The sequence below is a fragment of the Labrus bergylta genome, chromosome 11, assembly GCF_963930695.1.
Source record: "Labrus bergylta chromosome 11, fLabBer1.1, whole genome shotgun sequence".
NCBI classification, from domain to species: Eukaryota; Metazoa; Chordata; class Actinopteri; order Labriformes; family Labridae; genus Labrus; species Labrus bergylta.
In genome coordinates, this window is record NC_089205.1 from 26,651,495 (window position 1) to 26,673,580 (window position 22,086).

The 22,086-nt window shown below is 39.3% G+C and overlaps 2 protein-coding genes across 4 annotated transcripts; one reads left to right on the forward strand and one right to left on the reverse strand.

Annotated features, from left to right (window-relative positions):
- The first annotated feature begins 2,422 nt into the window (after positions 1 to 2,422).
- kcnk6 (potassium channel, subfamily K, member 6) lies at positions 2,423 to 15,488 on the forward strand. Its single transcript, XM_020643501.3, has 3 exons — positions 2,423 to 2,838; positions 6,833 to 7,225; positions 13,990 to 15,488. Exons 1-3 carry the CDS (start codon positions 2,523 to 2,525, stop codon positions 14,238 to 14,240), a joined length of 960 nt encoding a protein of 319 aa, XP_020499157.1. The 5' UTR covers positions 2,423 to 2,522; the 3' UTR covers positions 14,241 to 15,488.
- Positions 15,489 to 15,533: 45 nt separating this feature from the next.
- sertad3 (SERTA domain containing 3) lies at positions 15,534 to 21,609 on the reverse strand. Of its 3 annotated transcripts, none has more exons than XM_029279254.2 (2): positions 20,726 to 21,609; positions 15,534 to 18,251 (listed from the first exon to the last, which is right to left on the reverse strand). In XM_029279254.2, the coding sequence occupies exon 2, from the start codon at positions 18,241 to 18,243 to the stop codon at positions 17,269 to 17,271; it is 975 nt and encodes a 324-aa protein (XP_029135087.2). In that variant the 5' UTR covers positions 18,244 to 18,251; positions 20,726 to 21,609; the 3' UTR covers positions 15,534 to 17,268. The 3 variants fall into 3 exon arrangements, with proteins under 3 accessions (XP_029135087.2, XP_020499156.2, XP_020499154.2); XM_020643500.3 differs by having other exon boundaries at positions 20,722 to 21,609; XM_020643498.3 differs by lacking the exon at positions 20,726 to 21,609 and adding an exon at positions 19,853 to 20,670.
- Positions 21,610 to 22,086: the final 477 nt, after the last annotated feature.

Here is a 22,086-nt window from a genome sequence, read left to right on the forward strand (position 1 = left end):
TTGCTGAGTCAGAGCAGCTGGCTGCTGCAGCAGTGTGATAACAGAGCTTTGTACTGCGTGGTAGAAAACAGGCCTATGGGCAGCAGAGCGCCCTGACCTCACACTGCATGAATCAGCCGGCTTTTTTACATAAACACCACAAACAAGACAGCGACTGCCTCCTGGAGAAACTAGCACAGCGTGCTGAGAAAGCTGCATTGTGCCTGACAACCTCTGACTGTGAAAACAAGTGGCAGGTTACAGCCTGAAGGATTCAGATCATAGCTTTCTGTGAAGTGGAGGTTTTGTTCAGTTTTATAAAGCTTGACATGAAGAAACAGTTCAACATCTGGGGAAATAAGTGTTTTTTATATTCTTGTAGAGTGTAAAGTGTCGACTAGACTGTTACCCCTTATATAAAGACTTTACACTAACCAGCTGCTGGTGGTTGCTTCATATTTGTCATACTGATGTTAGAGAGTGTTACCTCGCCCATTTGACAAATAATTAGATTTATAAGTTACAGCACAAAGCCCAGGATCTACCTCCACATCAGCGGAGAGGGCCTTACTTAGACTTTGACTGGCAGGAGTTAATTATGTCCAAATATACTGACCTTTCTTTTAAAAGTCAAAGGTATCACTGACTCTCTATTTGTTGTGGAAAATTACAACAAAGACAATTCCAGCATCAAGCAGTTAATAAAGTCTGACACCTACAGTATACCTGATGCAGCAGTTTCAGGCACTAAAAATGATAAATAGAGAATCAATCAATCTTGTAAATTATAGTCTTGTTCAATTTTGTAGCTCATATTGTCATAAATGTTAAAAACAGTTCATTCAATTGGATGATTTATTTTCATTTTTGGAGAAAGCAAAAACTGCAAACCTGGACAGAGATATTTCTCATAGCACCCAAACTGATACCTTAGTGCAATGGTTCCCAACACGTTTTGGTTTCTGACCTCTAAATCACATACAGCTTATATTGTATACCGTGTTGCAAGTAAACATTCACTTTAGTCCACATTAAGGCTTTTTCATGTATAATGTTGTGGACAGAGGAAGAAGAGCCAGGATGAGATTTATGCACAAAGTGAGGATTTTATTTTTCTCAGTGCGAGATATGAACAGCAGGTGATTGTGTTTGCTGGACGCATGAGAGACGGACAAAGATACTGAAGGGTAACATCGTGTAGCTTAATTAAGGAATAATACTACAATATGTTTTTCATTTATTAATAATAAGATGTTTCAGATAACCCCATTTGAATTCAATGCAACCCCATATTGGGTCTGGACCCCAAGGTTGGGAAAGCCTGCCTCAGTGGAAAAAATAATGCTGCATTTATCTCCAATACAGACATATTTATACTGGTGATGCACATTTCTAATACTTTGTATTGATGTCTTTGTACACTTTCATTCTTGTTGTGGCATAAAAGGTGATGTAAAAGAATTCAGAGCATCATCATATCATGGGATCTCTCCTCTGACCGACATCAGGGTTCTATGAGGTCGATTTGAGGCTCGGGGATACAAGGAGGTCTAACAGATAACCTGAACAATAAAGTGATTTAGTGTGATGTTGTGACTGTTTTTATAAAACGTTGTTCAGAACATACAGGCATAGACTTGTAAGGAACCAAGATTTGGCTACAGCACACATTTGAACGATGTCCTGTGGCCGTGACCAACGCTGCCTGAGAGTGTCAAGATTCAGCCAACATGGAGGCAGGAGATGACCTCATCAAAGAAAGGGTGCGGGCCACATCTGGAGTAATAACATGCAGGAGAAAAGAGTCTGACAGAAGCATCATTAGAGAAGCAGTATGTACACAGACTTTAGAAACTTGTTCCATTACACACACGTCAGTCTGCAGCCAAGTTAGGTTGAACAAAGACGACAGAAAGAAGTGATACATGTCCTTCCTCATGGGGCTGAGAAAATCTTATTACCTTAAACAACGCATACATTTAAAGAAATAAGATGAATATGGAGATAGATAACCTGGATAATAAACTTTTAATCTTTTTTACTAAGCAAGACAAGCCATGATTGACGTTTTGGCCTTATAACCTTTTAACTAAATAAAAAAAAAGTTATCTCATAATTTTGGGGAATTAGTAAAACAAATAAAAGATTAGAGCATCAAATCAAACTTTTTCATTTCAGTAGGATGTTAAAATGTTTTTAAACCAGTTAAAAGTTTGGTAAGGGTGCACAATGTTCTTCTTGAAGTCTATGGTTAAGAACAGCCGCACTGTAAGAACTGATGTGTTCTTTAGAGACAGAGTTCAGACAGGAACCAAATTATTATCTTCCATAGTCCAGGATGCACATCCTGAGCTGACCACACCCTCCTGTTTAACTGTGGGAGGAGGATGAGCTGACAAGGAGGGGTTCAAGTTCAATTAGGACAGCCCCCTGAAAAGTTCCCACACAGAGAAGAAAAGAGAAGAAAGCAGTCAGAGAGAGTCAGAGAGGGAAGCCCGGGCTGCAGCTCCACCGATGTTCGTCAAGGAGTAAAAGAAACAGACATGCATTCAGCAGGCAGGTCGTGGCTGCTGCTCACAGGCTTCATTCTCTTTTATATCATCTACCTGCTGTTCGGAGCTCTGGTTTTCTCCAGCATCGAGCGGCCTGTGGAGGACAAGCTGCGAGAGGACTTGGACGCCTTGAAGCAGGAGTTTCTGAACCAGAGCTGCGTCAACGCCGCGTCCCTGGAGCGCTTTCTGGTTAAAGTGCTGACGGCCAACAAGTACGGCGTCTCCGTCCTCAGAAACTCCTCTTTTAGTTCAAACTGGGACCTGGCTTCCTCCATGTTCTTCGCCAACACTCTGGTCACCACAGTCGGTGAGTCCAACAACTCTACAGAGGAACTTGAGGAGAGAACCTGGTGGCGTTTTTTACGCAGGACGCAAAACTAACCTCGTAAAAATAACCATCAAATCTCAGGCAGCTTTCACAGAGAAGGGTCGACAATTAAACACACTTTAGACATATAACGCCATAACCATAGACAAAATACACCAGTATTGGGGAAATTTTCAGTTTAAAAAAAAAAAACAACACAAAAAGTCTCATGTTATGACGTTGTTTTGCCACGTGTCATTGATGTTACAAACCATTTTCAGCTGTTCAACTTTTAGGTAACATTTCAGATCAAAACAGAAACAGCTACCTCAGAAAGACCACAGCCTGTGAAAGAATGCAGTATTTTTATCCTGTTCAATTCTCTCTCATAAAAACAAGCAAACCCTCATCCCTGCAGTCAGATATCTCTAAGACTCTTTCTCTTGAGCAGAGGGAAGGTCCCGGGGACTTTTCATGTTAAACCAACAGTCAGAAGTTGAACATGAGGGCAGAGAACGGGGATGATTTAAGGGTCACTGAAAGCCACCATGAATGACTGTATCTGATGATGAAATGAAGTCATGTTTGTAAAAACAGTAGATTATGAAGAGTGATGCCTGGATGTAACAGGAAGTGAAAGGAGCAGCTGGGTGAGAACAGGCTGACACACACCACAAGAGGGATCTCAAACAGATCATCATCATCATCTGCAGGTGGCTCAGCAGTGATAGGACAATTTACAGTGTCCTTGAACTATTGATACAAACACACTCAGTGGATGAAGATGTTTATTATCCAAGCTTTAGTATTGATACAAAATGAAATTTTACATCACAACGCTCAGGTTTAGACTTTAGCTTAGTGCTGTATTCCAGCTTAAGGTTGTTATGATTTTTGATGCTTATTTAGATTTAGTTGTTAGTGAATTTTAGTGAATCTTTAAAAAAACTACAGATCTTCAGTCATGTTTAAACAAAGCTGCCACAAGCGAAAGAGACAGAGCACAGTCTTAAATTGTCAGTGTTTTGGAAGGTTTCTGTGTCTGTAGGACTTAATGTCGGGTCCTTTGGGTTGTTGCTGCGGTGTGGAAGTGCTTTGAGTAGTCAGAAGACTAGAAAAGAACTATACAAGCTCAAGTCCATTTATTTACCATTTAGGAAACCCCGGGAGGCCTTTTATTGTTAACTTCTGTGCAGTCTATGCAGAGAAATGTAAAAACACTCAGAGTCAAAAATTCTCAGACAAACAGACACTCAGAAGGCCACCAAGGAAATGCAAATTCATGCATGAAGCAGAACATCAGTGACCCTGAAGTTCAGGAGAAGTTTGCTCTTCCTGTGTGTGTTTCCTAACCTCAGACCAAACACCAGTTTGTTATCTTAAACTTTAATCTGGAGGTTAAACCAGAAGTGAACAAATACCATTTTCATTTGTGTGTGCTGTTATAGCTCCTCATAGAGGACAATAACCATGTGCAAACGTCTGCAGGTAGAATACAGAGGAACTAGAAAGTACTTCTGCAAGAAAGAGATTGGTGACTTTTTTTATAGATGGAATAAAAAAAATAGCACAAACTCTTCGATAGATTAACTCCCTGCGGGATCAAGTGATGTCACTTTTTCTCTTCTGACTGATTTATGATGTCATCAGGAGGAGGGGCAACTTGCAAACTGATGCTATACATCCATATTCTGCAGCTTGTAGTCTTCTCTATCTATGCTACATGCTCGAATGCATTCATGATACACAACAAAGACAGTTCTGCTCTTTAGGTGAACTAATGGTCTAAGAGTTTACACACGCCTGCTAGGCTCATTTTAGGTGTCATTTATTTAGACATTTTCTCCACTGAGTTGAACACATCAGCAGAAAATCCCTTCACAACGCCTGTACAGAAAAGTGGTATCTCCTGAGCATGTTTAATCTGTGTCCAACCAGATTAGATTTCACTAAACGGTCCTCATGGTCACCTCCTGTGTCATTAATTTGAGCCGAAACACAGATTCACCGCAGCAGATAAGATAATGTTAATTATGGGCTTTTAATTAGGAAGTGAATTAGATTAGTGAAATACAAAACTGGAGAGTCATTGCAAACAATCAAATAAACAAAGAGTGGATGAGAAGAGGAGTTACAGCACACAGTATCAGTGTGTGGCGTTCCCCTCAGTTCACAGTAACTTCTTTGTACATTCAGCTGGAGCTGGAGCTGACATAAACTTGTGCTCACTTTTTTTGTATTCTGCAGTGTGTTAAATCCCTGAAAGTGTGTTTGTATATTCATTCATCATCCATAATACAATCATTGTAAACAATACAGACAAAACACAATCTTATATTAAGTAGTGAGTGAGCAGGCCTAGACAGAAGAACACTGCATTTAAAGTGCAGGTATAAAATGTAAAGCTGGTGCAGGGCATCACCAGCATCTGCAGCAACAGTGACTTCCTGTCTTTGGTGTTTTGATAGATATGAATGCTGTTTTTGAAGCTTTATCTGCACCCAGCACAAGAGAGAGTCTGTTTAATCCCTGCAGGCTCCACAGCCGCCGTGTGATAGTACTATCAGATTCATGCACAACACTGATGGCTGTAAACAACAAAAACCTTTTGCATGACATTTCACTCCTTCCATGTTTTTGTTGTGTCAAAAACTTGAACATGTGATTTCAGAGCTACATGGACGCAATCGCATTAGTGTTTGTCTCTGCTCCTGTTTGTGATAAGAATAACATGCAGACTGAGCGTAACAAAGAGAGCTTAGTTCTCGTGTTGTCCTCTCTCTCTCTTCTGCAGGCTGAACTGTTTAAACACATCCTTTTAAGAGTTGCCAATCGTTAGCAGAGCGTCGTTTTATAGAAGATTTAATTAAAGCTGTTAAATCAACCCAATCTAAAGGGAAGCGTTCAGTTCCAGAGGAAATGCTTTAAACATTTACATGTTAAAATGATGCAAATACATATTGTACCGCTACAATGAGCCTGATACTGCCAGAGAAGTTTGAGTTCCTTCATCCAGCGTTAGTTCCCTGATGCTGACCACAGCTGCTGGTTTTCTGTTCCACAGTTGGCTGCACTTCAACTGAGAAACAATCATGTGCTGCTGTAAACTCTTTTCCACTCTTGATATTAAGCCAAAAAAAAGTTTTCTAGTTTTTCTTTTTAGATTTTTATTGTTTGATTTCTGCCCTGCCTCCAACACAGTGAAGGTTAATGGAGTTTGAAAACTACATTAGTCCAACCATAGGACACAGCAGTGTGCTTGTTACTGCAGATTTGATACTGTTCAAAGAATGTGCGTTCCACTTCAGTGGTTTTGTTGCCCTGAGTTTTGCCTCTCAGGCTGCAGCCTCTCTCACCAATCATCCGGTTGATGGCGTAATTAGAAAAGTGTTACAAAGTGGATAAATTGACCTACAATTAAACAGATTACAGCATTTTGTCCTCTTGGAAATTTGACAAAAACAAGTTTAAAACAAATGGGCGCTCGGATAACTCGTGTGGTTCTTTTGAAGGCTAATCGCAGTCAATGTTGTATCCCAGCCAGTCCTTTGCTGCATGCCATCAGAGTCTCAAAGTGAGTGATGAAAACCTGAGATCAGTCACTCAGGATGATCACTGCTCAAGGTTTTCAGAATTATAACAAAAGTTACACATATAGAAATGCAGGAAGTAGCTGTATCTTTTTATTCCCCAGCCCTGCCTTTAATTAAACAATTTTAATACGATTTTAAACTCTAACTCTGCACTGTAGCTTTGAACTCTTTTTATATATTTACTTCAATTAATTTAATTTGAATTATTTTTATTTGAACATATATTCAGATTTAATAATTTCAGTGATTTAAAAAATTTCTATTTTAATGTTTCTTTTCTTTCCTCTGTCATGATTGTTGTTGAAATGTGCTATATAAATAAACTTGCCTTGCCCTCTGCATAATATATCATCATTCATATATCTAACTTTTCACCTCTCTTTCCCTGCTGTCTCTAACAGGTTATGGTCACAACACTCCTCTGTCAGACCCTGGAAAAGTGTTCTCCATCATCTATGCCCTGATCGGAGTCCCCTTCACCATGCTGGTGCTGACGGCCTGCGTGCAGAGGCTCATGTACCCTCTGGTCCTCGCTCCCGTTGGCCGCCTGCAGCGTTCGGGCATGGAGCCCCGGCCCGCCACCGTCCTCCACTTCCTGTTGCTGCTGGTTCTGGTGGTGTTGTTCTTCTTCGTGGCGCCGGCGGCCGTGTTCAGCGCGGTGGAGATGACCTGGTCTTTCTTGGACGGCATCTACTTCTGTTTTATCTCGCTCTGCACCATCGGGCTGGGGGACTTTGTTCCAGGGACGCAACCTACACAGAAGTACAGATCCCTGTACCAGGTCGCTGTCATGGGTGAGTGAAGAGGATCAAATGTTCCTCAGAGATCAGGAATATATCTTTAATGAAGTCAAAAGTTCAGTTAGACGATTCCAAAACCAAGAAAACTCACTTTGAGTCATAACTGGTCTTTTAAAGTTTGGCACAACAGTCAATCCTTTTTCTTCCATCATCTGTTTCTGTCTGCGTCCATCTAATGTCTATCGTAGTGTCTTTATGCGGCCAATTTATTTTTATTTTAGAAGATTCCATAGAGAGTTTGAAGTCTTGTGAGTTAAGTCTGAATGTTTCTGCAGTGTCACAGTTCCTGCCTCACACACTTCTCCTTTAAGGCTATATAGGCGATGTGCATCATTATGTTTGATGAGTAGGTGTTGTCTCATCATAATGGCTTCACATTGACGTCCATATTAGTATCTGTTGAGAGCGGTCAGTCCTAACCAATTAGTTTAACCTTTTGTCTTAATTAACCACAGAGTAAAGTGTGCAAAGTCTCACTCACATGTGTCATTTAGCACGGGCCTGTTTCAAGCCATCACAAGTGTCAACTTCCTCTCACTGCACTCAGTTATGGTTCAGTGCACACTCCCTGCACACTCCCTGCACTCACACACACACTGTTGAGTGCTGATTTCTGAGTAAATAGATCCAGGTAAGAGAAACAAACATCTTCACTGTGTTTGTGTTGAGTCAGTCAAGTGGAAAGTTTTCCCCTTGGCTTCTTTTTTACTGGTTCTTTTTTTTTTAATCTCAGTGTCTGTCATCTAGTCTGATAATATTAGAAAAAGAATCTGCCAATGTTCCTGAGCAGCTGTGGGTCATTTAATTGAACTAATCCTGCCAAAAACACGATAAATACCTTTTAAAACAAACGTACTAATCAGCTCTGCAGTGTGTTATCAGAACAGAAACATTTTAAAGAATACTCACAGGATGTTTTGTCGACTTACACTAAATATAAACGTATCTTTTTGTGTCCACAAACACTCTACAGGGCAGTGTGAAGAAGGATCCTTGAAATTTAGAAACAAAGCAAACACCCACGAGCTAACCTGAGTTCAAGCAGACCAAACAAGTGACTATGCTGAACCATCTGTTACCAAAAACAATGCACTGATGAGCCTGCAGCCTCCACTTCATTTCGTAGAAATCATAATTTATTTGTAGGTTAATGACCACACACACCCTCTAAAATATCCACCCTTCATTCAGAAACCACTGTCAACACAGGTTTCACCCCTCCTATTGTAAGTTCACTGCAGTGTTGATTATAAATGCAACACACACACTGTGATAAAAGACGTTCTGAGTAACATGACACACAGTGAGTCTGGTGCGGTTTTGTCCTTGGAGGCTCACACTGGGCTGATGCATGCCTGCAGAGTTGGAGATGAGAGCAGGTTATCAGTGTGGTTTTCCTGCAGAGACACAGAGATGCAGTTTAGATCACATTGTCCTCGCCCAAAAGGACGTCATCATCATCAGTCTGCTGAAAAAACAAATACTCATTTCCTTCTTTAAGAGGAAGAAGGCATGACGTGCAGTGTTTTGAAAATACAGCTTTTATTACTTGAGACTTGATGTAATGACAGGACAGGCATGACAAGAAGGATTATCATTATGTGTGCAGATTGTACTATGCTGCTCACACAACCGAGTGTGTCCTGCTCTGAGGGAAGCAGCTGACCTTCTCAGACGTGCATGCCGTCTCAGTTCTCACCTCTGATGTAAAAAGTTGCACCTTCCACTGCTTCTCTTTTCTCGGTAGTCGGAGGCCGATATGTCAGTACCCAGAAATGAAACTGCTCTCTGAATGTCTCAGTTCTCTGCACTGCACTCGATTAGAATCAATAGGTATTTGAAGAGAATTTCATAAAAACAGAAATTCAGTTATCCCACAGGTCTGAGTGATAAATATTTGCCTTCTGATCATTTTGATCAAACCTGGAGATGAAGGTTAAAATTATAGAGTGAGACTTTTATTATTATCATTATCATGGTTTTAAGCCAGTAGGTGTGGCATAGTGAATGTCAGTGTCAGGATTTAAGGAAGAAAATCTGGATTAAAATGAAATGTCACAAAATATCTGAAAGCAATACATTTTATTTAACTCTGTTTTCCTGTGAGAATGAGTAAAGTGCTGCTGTTTTCTGGAGGCTCAAATTCAGCAGAACATTAGGGTAATAATGGGATAAATAAGTCGAACTCTTAAATGTACTTTTTATCCAAACATTTTATTTTGGTCTTTTTTCCTGTGATATTTGTCAGTTTAGCGCTTCTGTAGAAAACAACTCAAAGGCTACAGAAGTGTTTTCCATCACTCTTAAATCCTAAATTCTTTTGAATTAATTGTTTAAAACATTAAAGAGCCCAGATGTGAACACATTAATTAATTAATTAATTAATTAATTAATTTTTGGAGTAAAGACAATGAATAAAAGCAGAAAATTAGAGATTCACACTTCAGTCATCAGATTCCTCCCTGTTTCATGTTTCCATTCACTTTTTAATGTATTGACTTGTTGTGTGACTGCTAAAGTCCCCGACTGATTGCTTCAACTGAATGTGAATTGATGATCCCCAGCGGAGTAATCATGCAGATCCTCTGACTTTTCCACAAAGCGACAAAATGAGGTTGACATTTGAGTCTGCAGCCAAAAGGCTCAGAAACTGTTGGATAGATTCTCATGACTTTTTTCTTCCAGCTTTGTCATTGTAAGCTTTGCCTGAGACAGAGCTGCTGCAGCGTATGTGGACTGCTTAGTCCTGTTAGAGAGACATGTTTGTGATATTTTTAGACTTTCTTTGCCACATCAGAGACGGGTTTTTATCAGAAATCTAGCAAAAATATCATGTGAGTCATTTTTCATCTGTTCTTCGATGAGTCACGATGCTAATTCATTTTAATTTCCTCCCTGCAGCAAGGCTACATCTACAAATACAAAGTGAAGTGTGCGTGCATTTTGGCTTTTTAATGTCTATTTGTAGCACGTCATTTGAGTATGAAATCAGGAACAGAATAAATGTGTTGCTGCAGATGTACTGAGACTCCTAACGAAGTTTACCAGCCTGACAAGATGAACAGGAAACACATATTAGTCTGGAAACCACCATGGTGTATTGCCTACTAAGATTCAGATACTATTGTAAATGTGCTTTTCATAAACCACTGGATCCAGCTGTGTCACATGACGGAGGTTGGGTCTCTTGTTGTTCAGCCTCTGTGCGGGTGTTTCCTCTCTAATTGAATCCGAGCTGGAATGACCTTTTTGTCTCAAAGTAGACATGCTGTTGTTTTGTCCCCGGCTCTACAGAAGGTCTCTGACAAACAGTTTGTACGTCAATGGATTTAATTAACAAACAAGTCAAATTCACCTTTAATAACTTTGCTGTCAAATGGAAAGTGTTGGTATCAAACTTTGGGTTTCTGAGGATTTAAAAATATTGAAACCACAGTTAGGCTGTTGTGATTTTACTGACATGATGGAAGTAGCTGTGTTTTCCTCCGTGTCCTCAGATAATCCTTTGAGTTCAGGTTGGAAGGAGTCCCAACAGTTCACACAGAGCAGCCGTGTTGTGTTTTTTTCTCATCCTTCAGGCTTTATTATATAATGATGATGATGATGTAGGTCGAGTCAGATTAACACAAACAGTCCCTGAAGGTTCTGAGGAGGATTAGTGACTGACTGAAGGAAGTGGCGTCTGGTTCTCACAGCCTGATGAAATGACGTCTTGTAAAAGTGATCAGGATGTAAAATCATTCTAGTTTATAAACTCCTCTATGCTGGAGTGGAAATTAAATGAAGACGAACCTCTGGTCTGTGTTTTATATCTGTAATATCCAACAGTAGGAACAAAAAGCTTTTTATTCAGAGAAGTATGTAGCTTGTATTGCTCTGATCTCATGTGATAAAAATAACTGAAGAATTTCCCCCTTTAATCTCATTACTGAAAGCCTGAAATGGACGGTAGGAGTGAGTCTAGAAAATGACATTTCCCCAGAACCTTTAAGGAATTTTACTTTACCGGCATATTAGTATAACAGACGTGTGGTCTACAGTTTCAGATTGTTGAATTCTCAGAAAGAATAAAATATGAAGTCAAGGCTTTAAAATGACGGCCAATTTCAACATTTTGACAAAATACAAAGCTCTCATTTCTGTCTATGATTTAATAAGTGGTCGTTTAGGCTTGTTCATTATTATTGTCCAACATGAATTTATGCTATGGTTGTCAAAATGTTAGTTACTTTGATACTTTTAAATACCATGTGTTTCTCTGTTATTTGAATGATCAGTAGTATCAAACATCAACAATATAGAAGCCTTAAAACATCTTTAAGATTGGAAGTCAAAAGCTGCTGTGAGTAAGAGAGAGAGAGAGCACAGTGCAAATGTTTTTGGGCAGTTTAGACGATGTACTGGAGTTTTGTTTTTGTTTTTTTTAGTATTTTAGAACAATAAATTACCCAATATGACGTTCCCAGTACTTTTTTTTTTGCTGGGTATTGATATCATTCAATTTTTAGCAGTATAGTATCTTTGTTTAAATTCTGGTATTGTGGCAAACCCAATCTGGATGGATAGATTCTTTATTGACTCGGAGGGAAATGCATCCAGTAGCAGCTTACAAAAACATGCATTACATGAAACATTTGTAACATCTAACAACGCCCGCTGTCCCTCCTCCATATGTTTATATTAACCCCAACCCTGAGATTTAAAGAAACCCCTTCATGTACCAAACTTAAAATTAGACCTATACCAAGAGGATTGACATAACCAGTGCAGTGCACTACATACAATGTAAACTTGTTCTTTATGTTATGCTATGAAAAGCCCTAAATATGTTGAAAGTCACTCAACATAACAATGACAGGAAAAGCTTGAAGAAGCAAGCTGTTGTTTTGAGGTTTTTCCACGGCACATGACAGCTCAGCATGTCTACAGCTGCTGAAGAGCAAATATTTAAGGCTGGTAGTTTTGAAGTTTGGACGGTCAAAGTCCTGTTTTTGTCATGTGGTGATGAGTTATAAATAAAACTAAAACAGTAAAAGATTTTACTTGACTCTGCAGGTTTAGACTTTAGAGGTTAATCAAAGAACAGTGATTCATTATATAAGGAGTGATGAGGGAAATATAGGAGGAAATGTTTGAATATATAGCCTCCAGGTGCTGACCTGCATGTCTCAGGATTTCCCCTGCATCACTGACTGCCCTCCCTCAGAGTCTGTACAGGTCTGGATCTGAGGCCTCTGTAATCCTTGGCCTACTTGTTATGAGAGTCTGTTGTCCAGGACCTGGTGTCTGAGGTTCTGGAGGAAAGTTAAGTGCACACATGTGACTGAAGAAAAGCACATGGCTTCTGTGAAAGGCAAACACAAGAATCAGAGTAGAAATAACAAACGCCGAGTCCAGCGGATTGTCTCAGCTGTGGCGCCATCTTGAGGACACTTTTGTCACTTTTTGGGGGAAGTCGATAAATTAAACACATTTTATCCCTCAGCTCTTCACAGACGATATTTTCAAAGATTTAGAAAACACAAACACTCTTAGCATTGACTTGATTATAAAGTATTCTGTCCTCTCTTTGATCATACCTTTTAAAAAAAAGAATATTGCTTCTTATTTCATTTTCTTTGTTAATATATACTTATACAAAGATCAAAATTGAAGTAACCTCAAATAAAGTTAGAAAGAATTGTTTCATTGAGGTCAGTGTCACCTGTGGGTGCACTCCTGATCAGCTCAGTATGTGGTTTCTTACACATTTCTTCCATGAGTATCAAAGTTAGACAAAATAAACCCTTCTATCAAAACGCTTGTGGCTGAACCCGAAGGGGAAAAGTCATCAGTTATACTTAGACCTGATCTTTTTATTTTTAAAGGTTTACTGCAGATATCTGGCAACTTCCTGTTTGATTATTAGCAGAAAGATAAAATGTCATACCTGTACAGTATTTATGTATCTTACCTTTTCATTGCATCGTAAAAAGCACAGTTAGATCTTTCTGTAAGTTGTGTTGTGCAAAAGAAAAGTGACTTCCTGCAGGTGTTTTCAGAGAGGCCTCCAGTGCTGTCAGCCTGTAATCGTCTGACTGAAACCCAATGCATTTCTCGGACAAGTTCTTTGACCATTTTACCCGAACATTTTCTTAGAATTCTCCTTAATGTCCATTGACTGTATTTAAATATGTACAGCCAAACCCCCTCTCGATGGGCGCTGGCATGTTGCGCCGTTTGACGTCATTGGGAGACATAAAATGGATCTGGCTGGAGGAGCTGCAGTGTTTACATCACACCCCTTTTTCTAACTTACCCCCAGGTCCGTACAGTCCACAGCAGAACAGATGAGTTTGTCGTTTTGAAGCAGACACTCACAGTTAGGGAAAGGTAAAAGCTTTTAATCCAGGTTTTAGATCCTGTTTTATAGCATCCAAGAACTAATGACAACAATCAGTGTATGATTAGACATAAGATGACAGAAACCATGTTTGACTGTTTGTATTTTTATTTAAAGTTTGCTGCATGTTCTATCCGTTAACATAGAGTAGGGTTGATGATATATGCTGCAGCAGGATTGGCTTCACTTCTCGTAGCACTTGTGCTGTCCATCTTTATTCAGTGTGATTACCGATACCCCCTACAGCTAATAGCTGCCCATACACGTTCAAACCCCTGATCTAGTATTTTTGAATCTGTGAAAATTGTCTTTGCAGTAGCATTTTTCTACATTGTTCCTAATGACCTTCACCCGTCTCTTCCCTCTCTTCCTCCAGTCTACCTGTTCGTTGGTCTGATGATGATGTACCTCCTGCTACGCACCTTCCACAAAATGGCCGACCTGCACGGCCTCACCACCCTCCTGCAGCTGCCGCGCTGTGAGGAGACTGACCTGGACGAAGAGAGAGAGCCCATTGTTGAGAACGGACAAAGGAACCCGACGCCCCCTTTCGTCACAGGAAAAGAAGACGGCAGACCCCTGGAGCCGGGATCACAGCTGACATACAACACCATCAACAAAGGCTGAGCTGAGGGGGACGCAGAGAAGGAGAAAAAGCAGCTCTACCTCCGTCGACCTATTGGGCTTGAACTGGTGATTAAACACCCGGACTGGTTGGGCTGAATCTGAATTCTTGTCTTAATCGTTTCATTCTTGACATCTGTTTGTGAGAGGCGAGCAAAATGAGGGATTGAGACGAGTGTTGAGATTCAGCCTTTGTGTGTGTGTGTGTGTGAGAGCACCAACAAACACCTTACATCCCTTAATGCACACGAGAGGACTATCAGAACTCGACTACGGCAACCCACCTAGGCAAAAAGGCACATGTTGCTTTTCCTCAGCACTGGTGTAACTGCGGTGTGTCCACAGCTTCAGTGTAGCACATGATGGGCTCAGACTTTGGACACTGGTTTGTTGCTTTCAGGTCACTTTGTACTTTTTTGTTCCACTGGTTTGGGTTACAAGTTCAGGACTGTTTTATTGATCTGGAACGATAACTGTCAAACCGTCTGCAGTTGCACTTAACCATCTGAACCTTACCAGACCAATACTGGCGGTTTGACTTCTTCCAGTTATTTTTCACATTTGCACATTTTGACTGAAACCCCCCCCCTTAGAAAACTGTTCAGACTGTCCAGTCAGAATATAAGCAGTTTTGGCTTTTATTTGTTTTTGCACAACTTGAATCCATCTTCCCAAGCGTGCACGATCACAGCTGCAGTGCCTTTAAAATAGTTCAAACTTGTGTTCACTTCCTTAAAGACTAGTTTTATGAAGACCTCTGCTGAACACTTCAAACACAAGACTTTCACGAGAATGTGTTCTTCAGAATAAAAGGAAATAAAAAAAAAAAAAAAAAAATCTGAGGACCTGAGGTGTTTCTTTAGGGTGATTGAGGGTCTGATAAATCCACCAGAATAAACCTTTGAAATGCACTTTAATGTTCACAACAGTTCAATGCCAACTGAGCTGTAGTCGAGTGAAGTGGCTGATCATAACCTGATGTTGTAAAATGTTTGGATGTAGTTTAGTGATGTTTGTGTATTCATGTTGAACCACCGTTCATTTAAAAAAAACATGTTTGCTGTTATTTTTCTTAAAGCATGTCAAACTCATCTTCACTCTGACACGTTTACTTTTAGCAGACAATGCAAAGAATCAATGACTGAATTTACTTCTGGTTTCCTCGAGGTGCTCTTATACTCTTGAAGTGGGAGAGCATTCAAGTCCTGTACTAACCAGCATCCACTTTAAATAAAATAATGTGACATGGTTTGTATTATCCTTGATTGCTTTCCTGGATGAAATAAATACAAAGACTTCATTTTCACATTTTATTAAAAACATCAGTAAAAGTGAACAGATCTTTTGTCTTTAAAAAAAAAAAAAGTCTAAATACACAGTATCTCAAATTCAAAACATAACTTTAAAATATTTTTAAAGAAAAGAAGTTAATACAGTACTTGAATACACCATTAGTGAATTGTAAGTTATGGAATATCACTTATAAATAGTTAGGGACTGCAGCCCAGCTATTCAGAGAGGACGCGTTGATGCATCGACAGAACGTGTGCCGCCTCAAACATTTCCCCCAAACGTTTCTCATCATGCATTTTAACAGTGAAGGTTCATATACTCATCTCAACATCTAGAAAACAACTTTAGAGATTATTTCAAACATATAAAAGAACACGTACAAGGACCCGATTATGTGGGATCAAAGAACATTTTGGCCGTACACATGTAACAGGACCACTGCATACTAAAAACAGTAACAAACAAACCACATGCTCCCATGAGATGCATATGAGTAACAAAAAAAGTGCAAGAATTCTGATGTAAACCAGACAAAACATGTCAACTCCATAAAACGTCAAAACTGATGTGCAAGTAGAGTTCACAGGAGGTCCGAACCATCTGCACGTGGCTCAGCATGTACCTGAAACCCAAACCAGGACCGATCAGTAATAAAAAAACATCTTGATGACGGAGGCTGTTGCTCAGTGGTTGTGATGATTTGTGTAAAATCAGTAAACTCAAACTGCAGAGCACTTATTTTAGTTTCACTCCTTAGTCCATTGGCTGAGTCATTTTAAGGATTGTTGTTCCTCTTAATGAAACTGCATCATAATAAAACCCCTTTACTTTGTCACAGATGGTAGTTAAGGGGCACATAGATAATAGTTAAAGTTAACCTGCAAGAGTCAAACACATGAAAGGTCTTATAACTGAACTAAACATGTTTTAGGATTTCTTCAAGCCAAAAAACCTGATTTAATAAATGACTCAAGTTCTTTCCTTCGTGCTCCTACTTTTTCAAATCCAAACATGACCTTTAAACTTTCAGATAAATGTGAGGTTAAAGGATTTCTTCACAGAAGATTTGACCTATAATGTTACTGTTCAGACCAACAAATACCAAATCACATTCTTTCAGAACTCATTAACATTTGAGACTTTTTAAAGGGGATCTTTCAGATTTGTCTCTGCACGTTCAGTCAGTTTAAAAAAAAATAAAAAAATCAGACAGTTCACAACTGGCTGTTTTTTTCTGCTTGGGATGTTCAGTATGAACGCTACATTACCTGAAGCTGTGATGCATTTGACAAACTTTAAGGCAACAGTGAAATGATTTTCTATCTTCTTCAGTTTTCTAATTAAGCGTCTGCCTTCCATAGATTCAGTCAGATGAGTCATGCAGGAACTGTAGTAAACACTGACTCACTACTTACAAAGAAAGAGACACAACCAAAGCTGGCTCACTACTACCCCCATTCACTGTGGGCCAGAAAACGGAAACCCTTCAGGCTGCTAAAAAAGTCAGATGCATCACAGCTTCTCATGATAACCCACCTCTGGAGTGTTTACTGTCCAAGACATCAACACTTTCTGATTTCAGGAGGCCATAATACAATAATTCATGAGCAGTGTATAAAAACAAGAAAGTGAATATTTGACAGGTTTGAAAATGTTGTATTTTTCCTCGAGAACAGTTTTTGTCCACAACTAACCGTGTCCAGGATACTTCCTGAACTTCCTTAAGTTTGACCAGAGCTCAGGACTCCACCAGGATCTCCATCAGATGTTCCAGCTCAAATCCGTCTTTTACATGATTTTGAGCAGAGAGGGCTGGTGAAGAAAATGATGATGAGGAAGTTGATGAGGAAGACAATGGGCTGAACGAGGAGAAAGAAGGGAGGCACTTCAGGTTCTGGTTCAGGGAGAGGGGGAAAGTGTGCGAGGGGGACACTGACGACAAAGGTGGCAGATACCTTAAAAGCTCATCGCCAGAAACATATCCACCTCCGCTGCCACAGAGCCCGAGCACACACATATCCCTCTCAAGCAGGGACGTGTCTATATCCTGAAACAGATTCTCTACAGTGAGATCACTGAGGTAGCTGGACGCTGCCCTGCACTCTTCCTGCTGCTCCCAGTTTCCCCCAAAATCTCTGACTCCCTTGACCCCAGCCACACCTCCCTCAGAGAGCCCCGACAGGTTCTCCAAGGACCTGAGAGGTGTGCGTGGAGCTGCCTGTGCGCTCCCATCTATGGTGCAGTCCAGTGCAGTGAGAATTGAGGAGATGGCGGCAGAAAGGGAGAAATCAGAATCAGTGGACATTGATCCCCAGTCCTCATCATCGTCTTTTAAAGGCAGAGGGACATTTGAGGCACTCGAGAGGCCGTGTGTTATACACCTACTTGCAGCACAATTTGACATGTTATTAAGAGGAACAAGAGGGCAGTTTGCAAGAGCCGAGTGGCTGTTAGAAGAGCTACAAGGGGGTTGTAGCTCTTCTTCCAAGTCTACAGAGGGCGTCCTACAAGCCTCCAGGCTGACCTGCCGCAGTGTGTTTGCTATAAGAACAGACCTCCGCAGGCTGGGCTCAGGTAGCTCCTGGCCTCGCTGATACTTGTTCATGGAAACTGAGAATACAAACTGACGCTGGGTCTCCCAGCAGGGGCTGCTCCTGTCTGAAACCTCAACGTCCTCTGGAGGGTGCTTACGCTTCTGCCCCTTCATGATCATCTCTAAACCTATGGAAGACAAGACATAGACTGTTAAAGTGACTTGAATTATATCGCATATACTGTCAAAATTTTGATGTGAGAAGAGAACCCATAAATCCAATCAAATGTCGTCATTCGAGAGTAAGTTGGGATCATAATTGTTGAGGCTTCTCAATGATAAGGAGGATATTCCTGCTTTTAAAAACATTTCAGATAGATAGATACTTTATTGATCCCGAGAGAAATTCAAATCATCCAGTAGCAGGTTACAAAGACGAACATGACATGAAACATTTGTTACAAATTAAACCGCAAAACCGACGCCCCCCCTCACATACATATATATTAACCCGAAAAAGAGATTTAAAGAATACCTCTAGATGAATCAAACTTAAACCAGTGCAATTAAAAAATAGACTTGAAATGTACACAACCCGTGCAGGGATAAAAAATATATGTGCAATTTAAAACAGTCAAAATGACTGCCTTGGTCTTTCTAGTGTTAAACAGTTGAGGGAAAAAATCTGTAAATAGACCTGAATATAAAAAATAAGAATAAAAAAGTGTTGACCTTCTGAAGTCGTGTTGTTTATATATGTACAGCAATGTATAAAAAGCAGATAGTGCAGAGTTATCAAAAAACAGACATTAAATAACAGGCAGTGCAAACATTAAATGAAAAGGTGCCATGTAAGTAATTGAGGTGATTTCTGGACTGTTGGTCCATCCATTAAAACATCATGTGGCCTGACAGCTCGTGGTGAAAAGTGCCCTGTTTTTATATTTCTGCCATTTAATCAGAAATAAAATATTCATTGAAAGACAGAAAGAGACAGTCAGGTTACATTTGGACTATTTGAACTGCTTATTGTGACAGGTGACCAAGAAATGTTTGACATAAGAAAAACTCACTTAAAGTCTGATGAGACTTATCATTCACAGGTAAGTCTTAAACACCTTTAGATGTTTTTAATGCTCTGGTTGTTTTTTTTATTTTTTATTAGGTGATGCAGAACAATACAAGAGGAGTGAGAGACATGACAAGAGCAGTAGTATGTAGGAGACAGGGGAGACACCACGATACAATGCACAGCATAGACAGACAGTGTGTGTGTGTGTGTGTGTGTGTGTGTGTGTGTGTAAAATTCAAATGTATGCTTGTATTTTTTTTTCCCTTTCATTTTTCAGGTCACATTTTTCTCTTTCTTCTTTCCTTCATTCCATTTTTCTTTTATTTATTTTTTTCCTCCTTTTTCTATTTAATGCTCTGTTTGATACAATCTTTAAATAATTTGCAAATAATTTTAATTAAATAATAAAGACAAATTAATCTGAGATCAGGAATATACCCACCTTAGTTTAAAACACGGTTAACAGTAATAAATAATATTTAAAACTGGTCTTTTTCTAGACTATTTAAATCTACTCTCTGGATGTTGGGGGTTGTAACGTTGAGTCTCATCGTGTAGGAGGGAAAAATACATCTTCAAAACCGAAGCCAAAATGGGCTTAAACACCCTTAAAATATCTTAAGAAAGGACACAAAACGATAATAACGACGATACAGCTTGAAATTGATGGTAAACTTTAACTTTAAGTCCATTTGTAAAGTAAGAGAAGAAACCAACCTGTTGAATCACTTCCCGTCTCTCCTCGGTGAGTTTAGAAGAAAACGTTGCCAATAGTTACTGTGTCTTAAAAAACTGCCTCCACTTCGACACAAACAGATAATTAATGTCACACGGTTAACTCCAGGGACACTAAAATGTTTAAACATTTAAACATTTAAAAATTCAAACTCAAGCTAAAAGCTACAGCCTTGTTTCGCCGACTGAATGAGCCGACCCTCTCTGGCTCTCCCGCCCGTGATTTTAAGTTTTACGCCAAAACGTTTACAGTGGGGGCTGGGTGTATCGAAATGCATCATGGGAAGTGAAGTTTATGTAAGCCGCATACCATCACATCCATAAAACCGTCAAAAACTGCTTTAAACTCACATTAAATGATGCATGTGGAAAAATGTTAATATAAAATCAGATTATTATATTATTTAACCCTTTAAAAGTGTTTTACCATCGACCAGACGAGGTTATTGAGTTTGTTATTATGTAATTGCATAGCACTAATTCCTAAATGATTACATCACCGATATAGAAGAGGGATTCCCATACGCAATATGCCTTTGAACATAAAGTACAATAATGTCATTTTTTAGATATTTATCCTACAGTTATTGTTTTTACAATAAACTTTTCTAATCTCACTTTTAATATGAGGGCGGTTTAAGAAGATATTAAGCCACTGAACCGATCAACAAATCCATAGAATTATAGGGATTTAAAACTACAGTACTGTCAATTTCAAAACGATAACTTTGGAGAAATCTTTTTTTATTATTAGGTTTTAAAGCTACATGTCCACAGGAAATGTGTAGGTGTTTTAATAAAAGTTGCAGCTGTCCTAATGTGTAATATCAATCAGAAGAAGAATATTTTACCTACAATGTTCTTCAGAGATGAAAATGGTCAGTAAACACAACTTCTCTTGTCACCCTCATCAAGCTTTTCTGTGTTTTATTTAAATTCCAGTACTCGACTTCATGAAAACCGGCGTTGGTTAACTTGAAAACAGATTTAGCTTCCTCCTCGACCTGTGTATTGGACGGTGGAATGAACATAAAGAAACCATATCATTAAATAGCTTCCGGAAGTCTCTTCAAAATAAGAACATTTTGTGCGTGTGGTCATGTGGTTTGTGTTTTTCCTCTGTAGTTAAACCAGCTTTGGCAACAGCTACAAGGTTTTTTTTTATTCGTGTTGAGTATTTGTAAATGTTTGAATATAGTGTTGGGTTTTAAGATGTTATAGCGTAGCGGTATAAAAATAGCTTAACTAAATGATAAAAGCCAGCTCTTATTCTGAATGAAAGCACTTCTGATTTCCGGGATTATGCTGCCCATGCTTGGTCAACTTGATAAATCTTTGCTATTGGGCAGTTGCACAACAGCTCCACATGCCATTCATCTGACTTACTGGTTGTCCTTTACATGAGAGACCCACATGAGGTGACCTGCAGGACACAGACGAGGGACCGCTCAGACCCTGTCACATATTTTGACCCAAAATATAAACAAAATGGGATCCATTTATAGATTTAAAACAGGGACAACCATTACTAACATTCCTTAAAACCTGCATGGTTTTGATATATATGTATCTGAACCAAATGTAACTTTAACATGTATAATATGAATATGCCTGATCCTTTTATTGTTGCGTTATAACTGTTTTATTTATTTATTTCAAGGTGATAAAAAAATGCAGCCCCATCAATAAAATAAATGGATTTTTTTAAGAATGTGTGTTTTCTTCAAAGGTATTAGTTAACTTTTAACAAGTGATTGATTTAAGAAAAATCCCAATACAAAAAAATCTCTCCTGACCTGCGGACCTCTCTGTCACCACTTCAGAGGTTATCACTCTTAATGAAATACTAACTGTCACAATCTCACTTTGGAGCTCTCACAGCCAACATATTGCAGGTATATTTTATTTATAATTGAAGACACATGAGCCTGACATTCTCACATGGTTATCACTCTTATTCTCACAGTAAACATACTTCCATTTGAGCAGGATGTGAGTACACAGCTCACTTTGTTCTATTACTCAGTTTTTAATGTATATCACTGTATCAAATTGTGATGTACTATTTTCATCAGTGTTGTTGTTTTGTTACTCAGGCAACAACCAGCCTGCAGCTCTGCTCGTTCATGAGACAGTGTTCGTTCTGCACATCATTTTTAAAATACTGTCTTTTATTTTCAACAGCTAAAAAAAACACACAGGCCTGCTTTGAATCA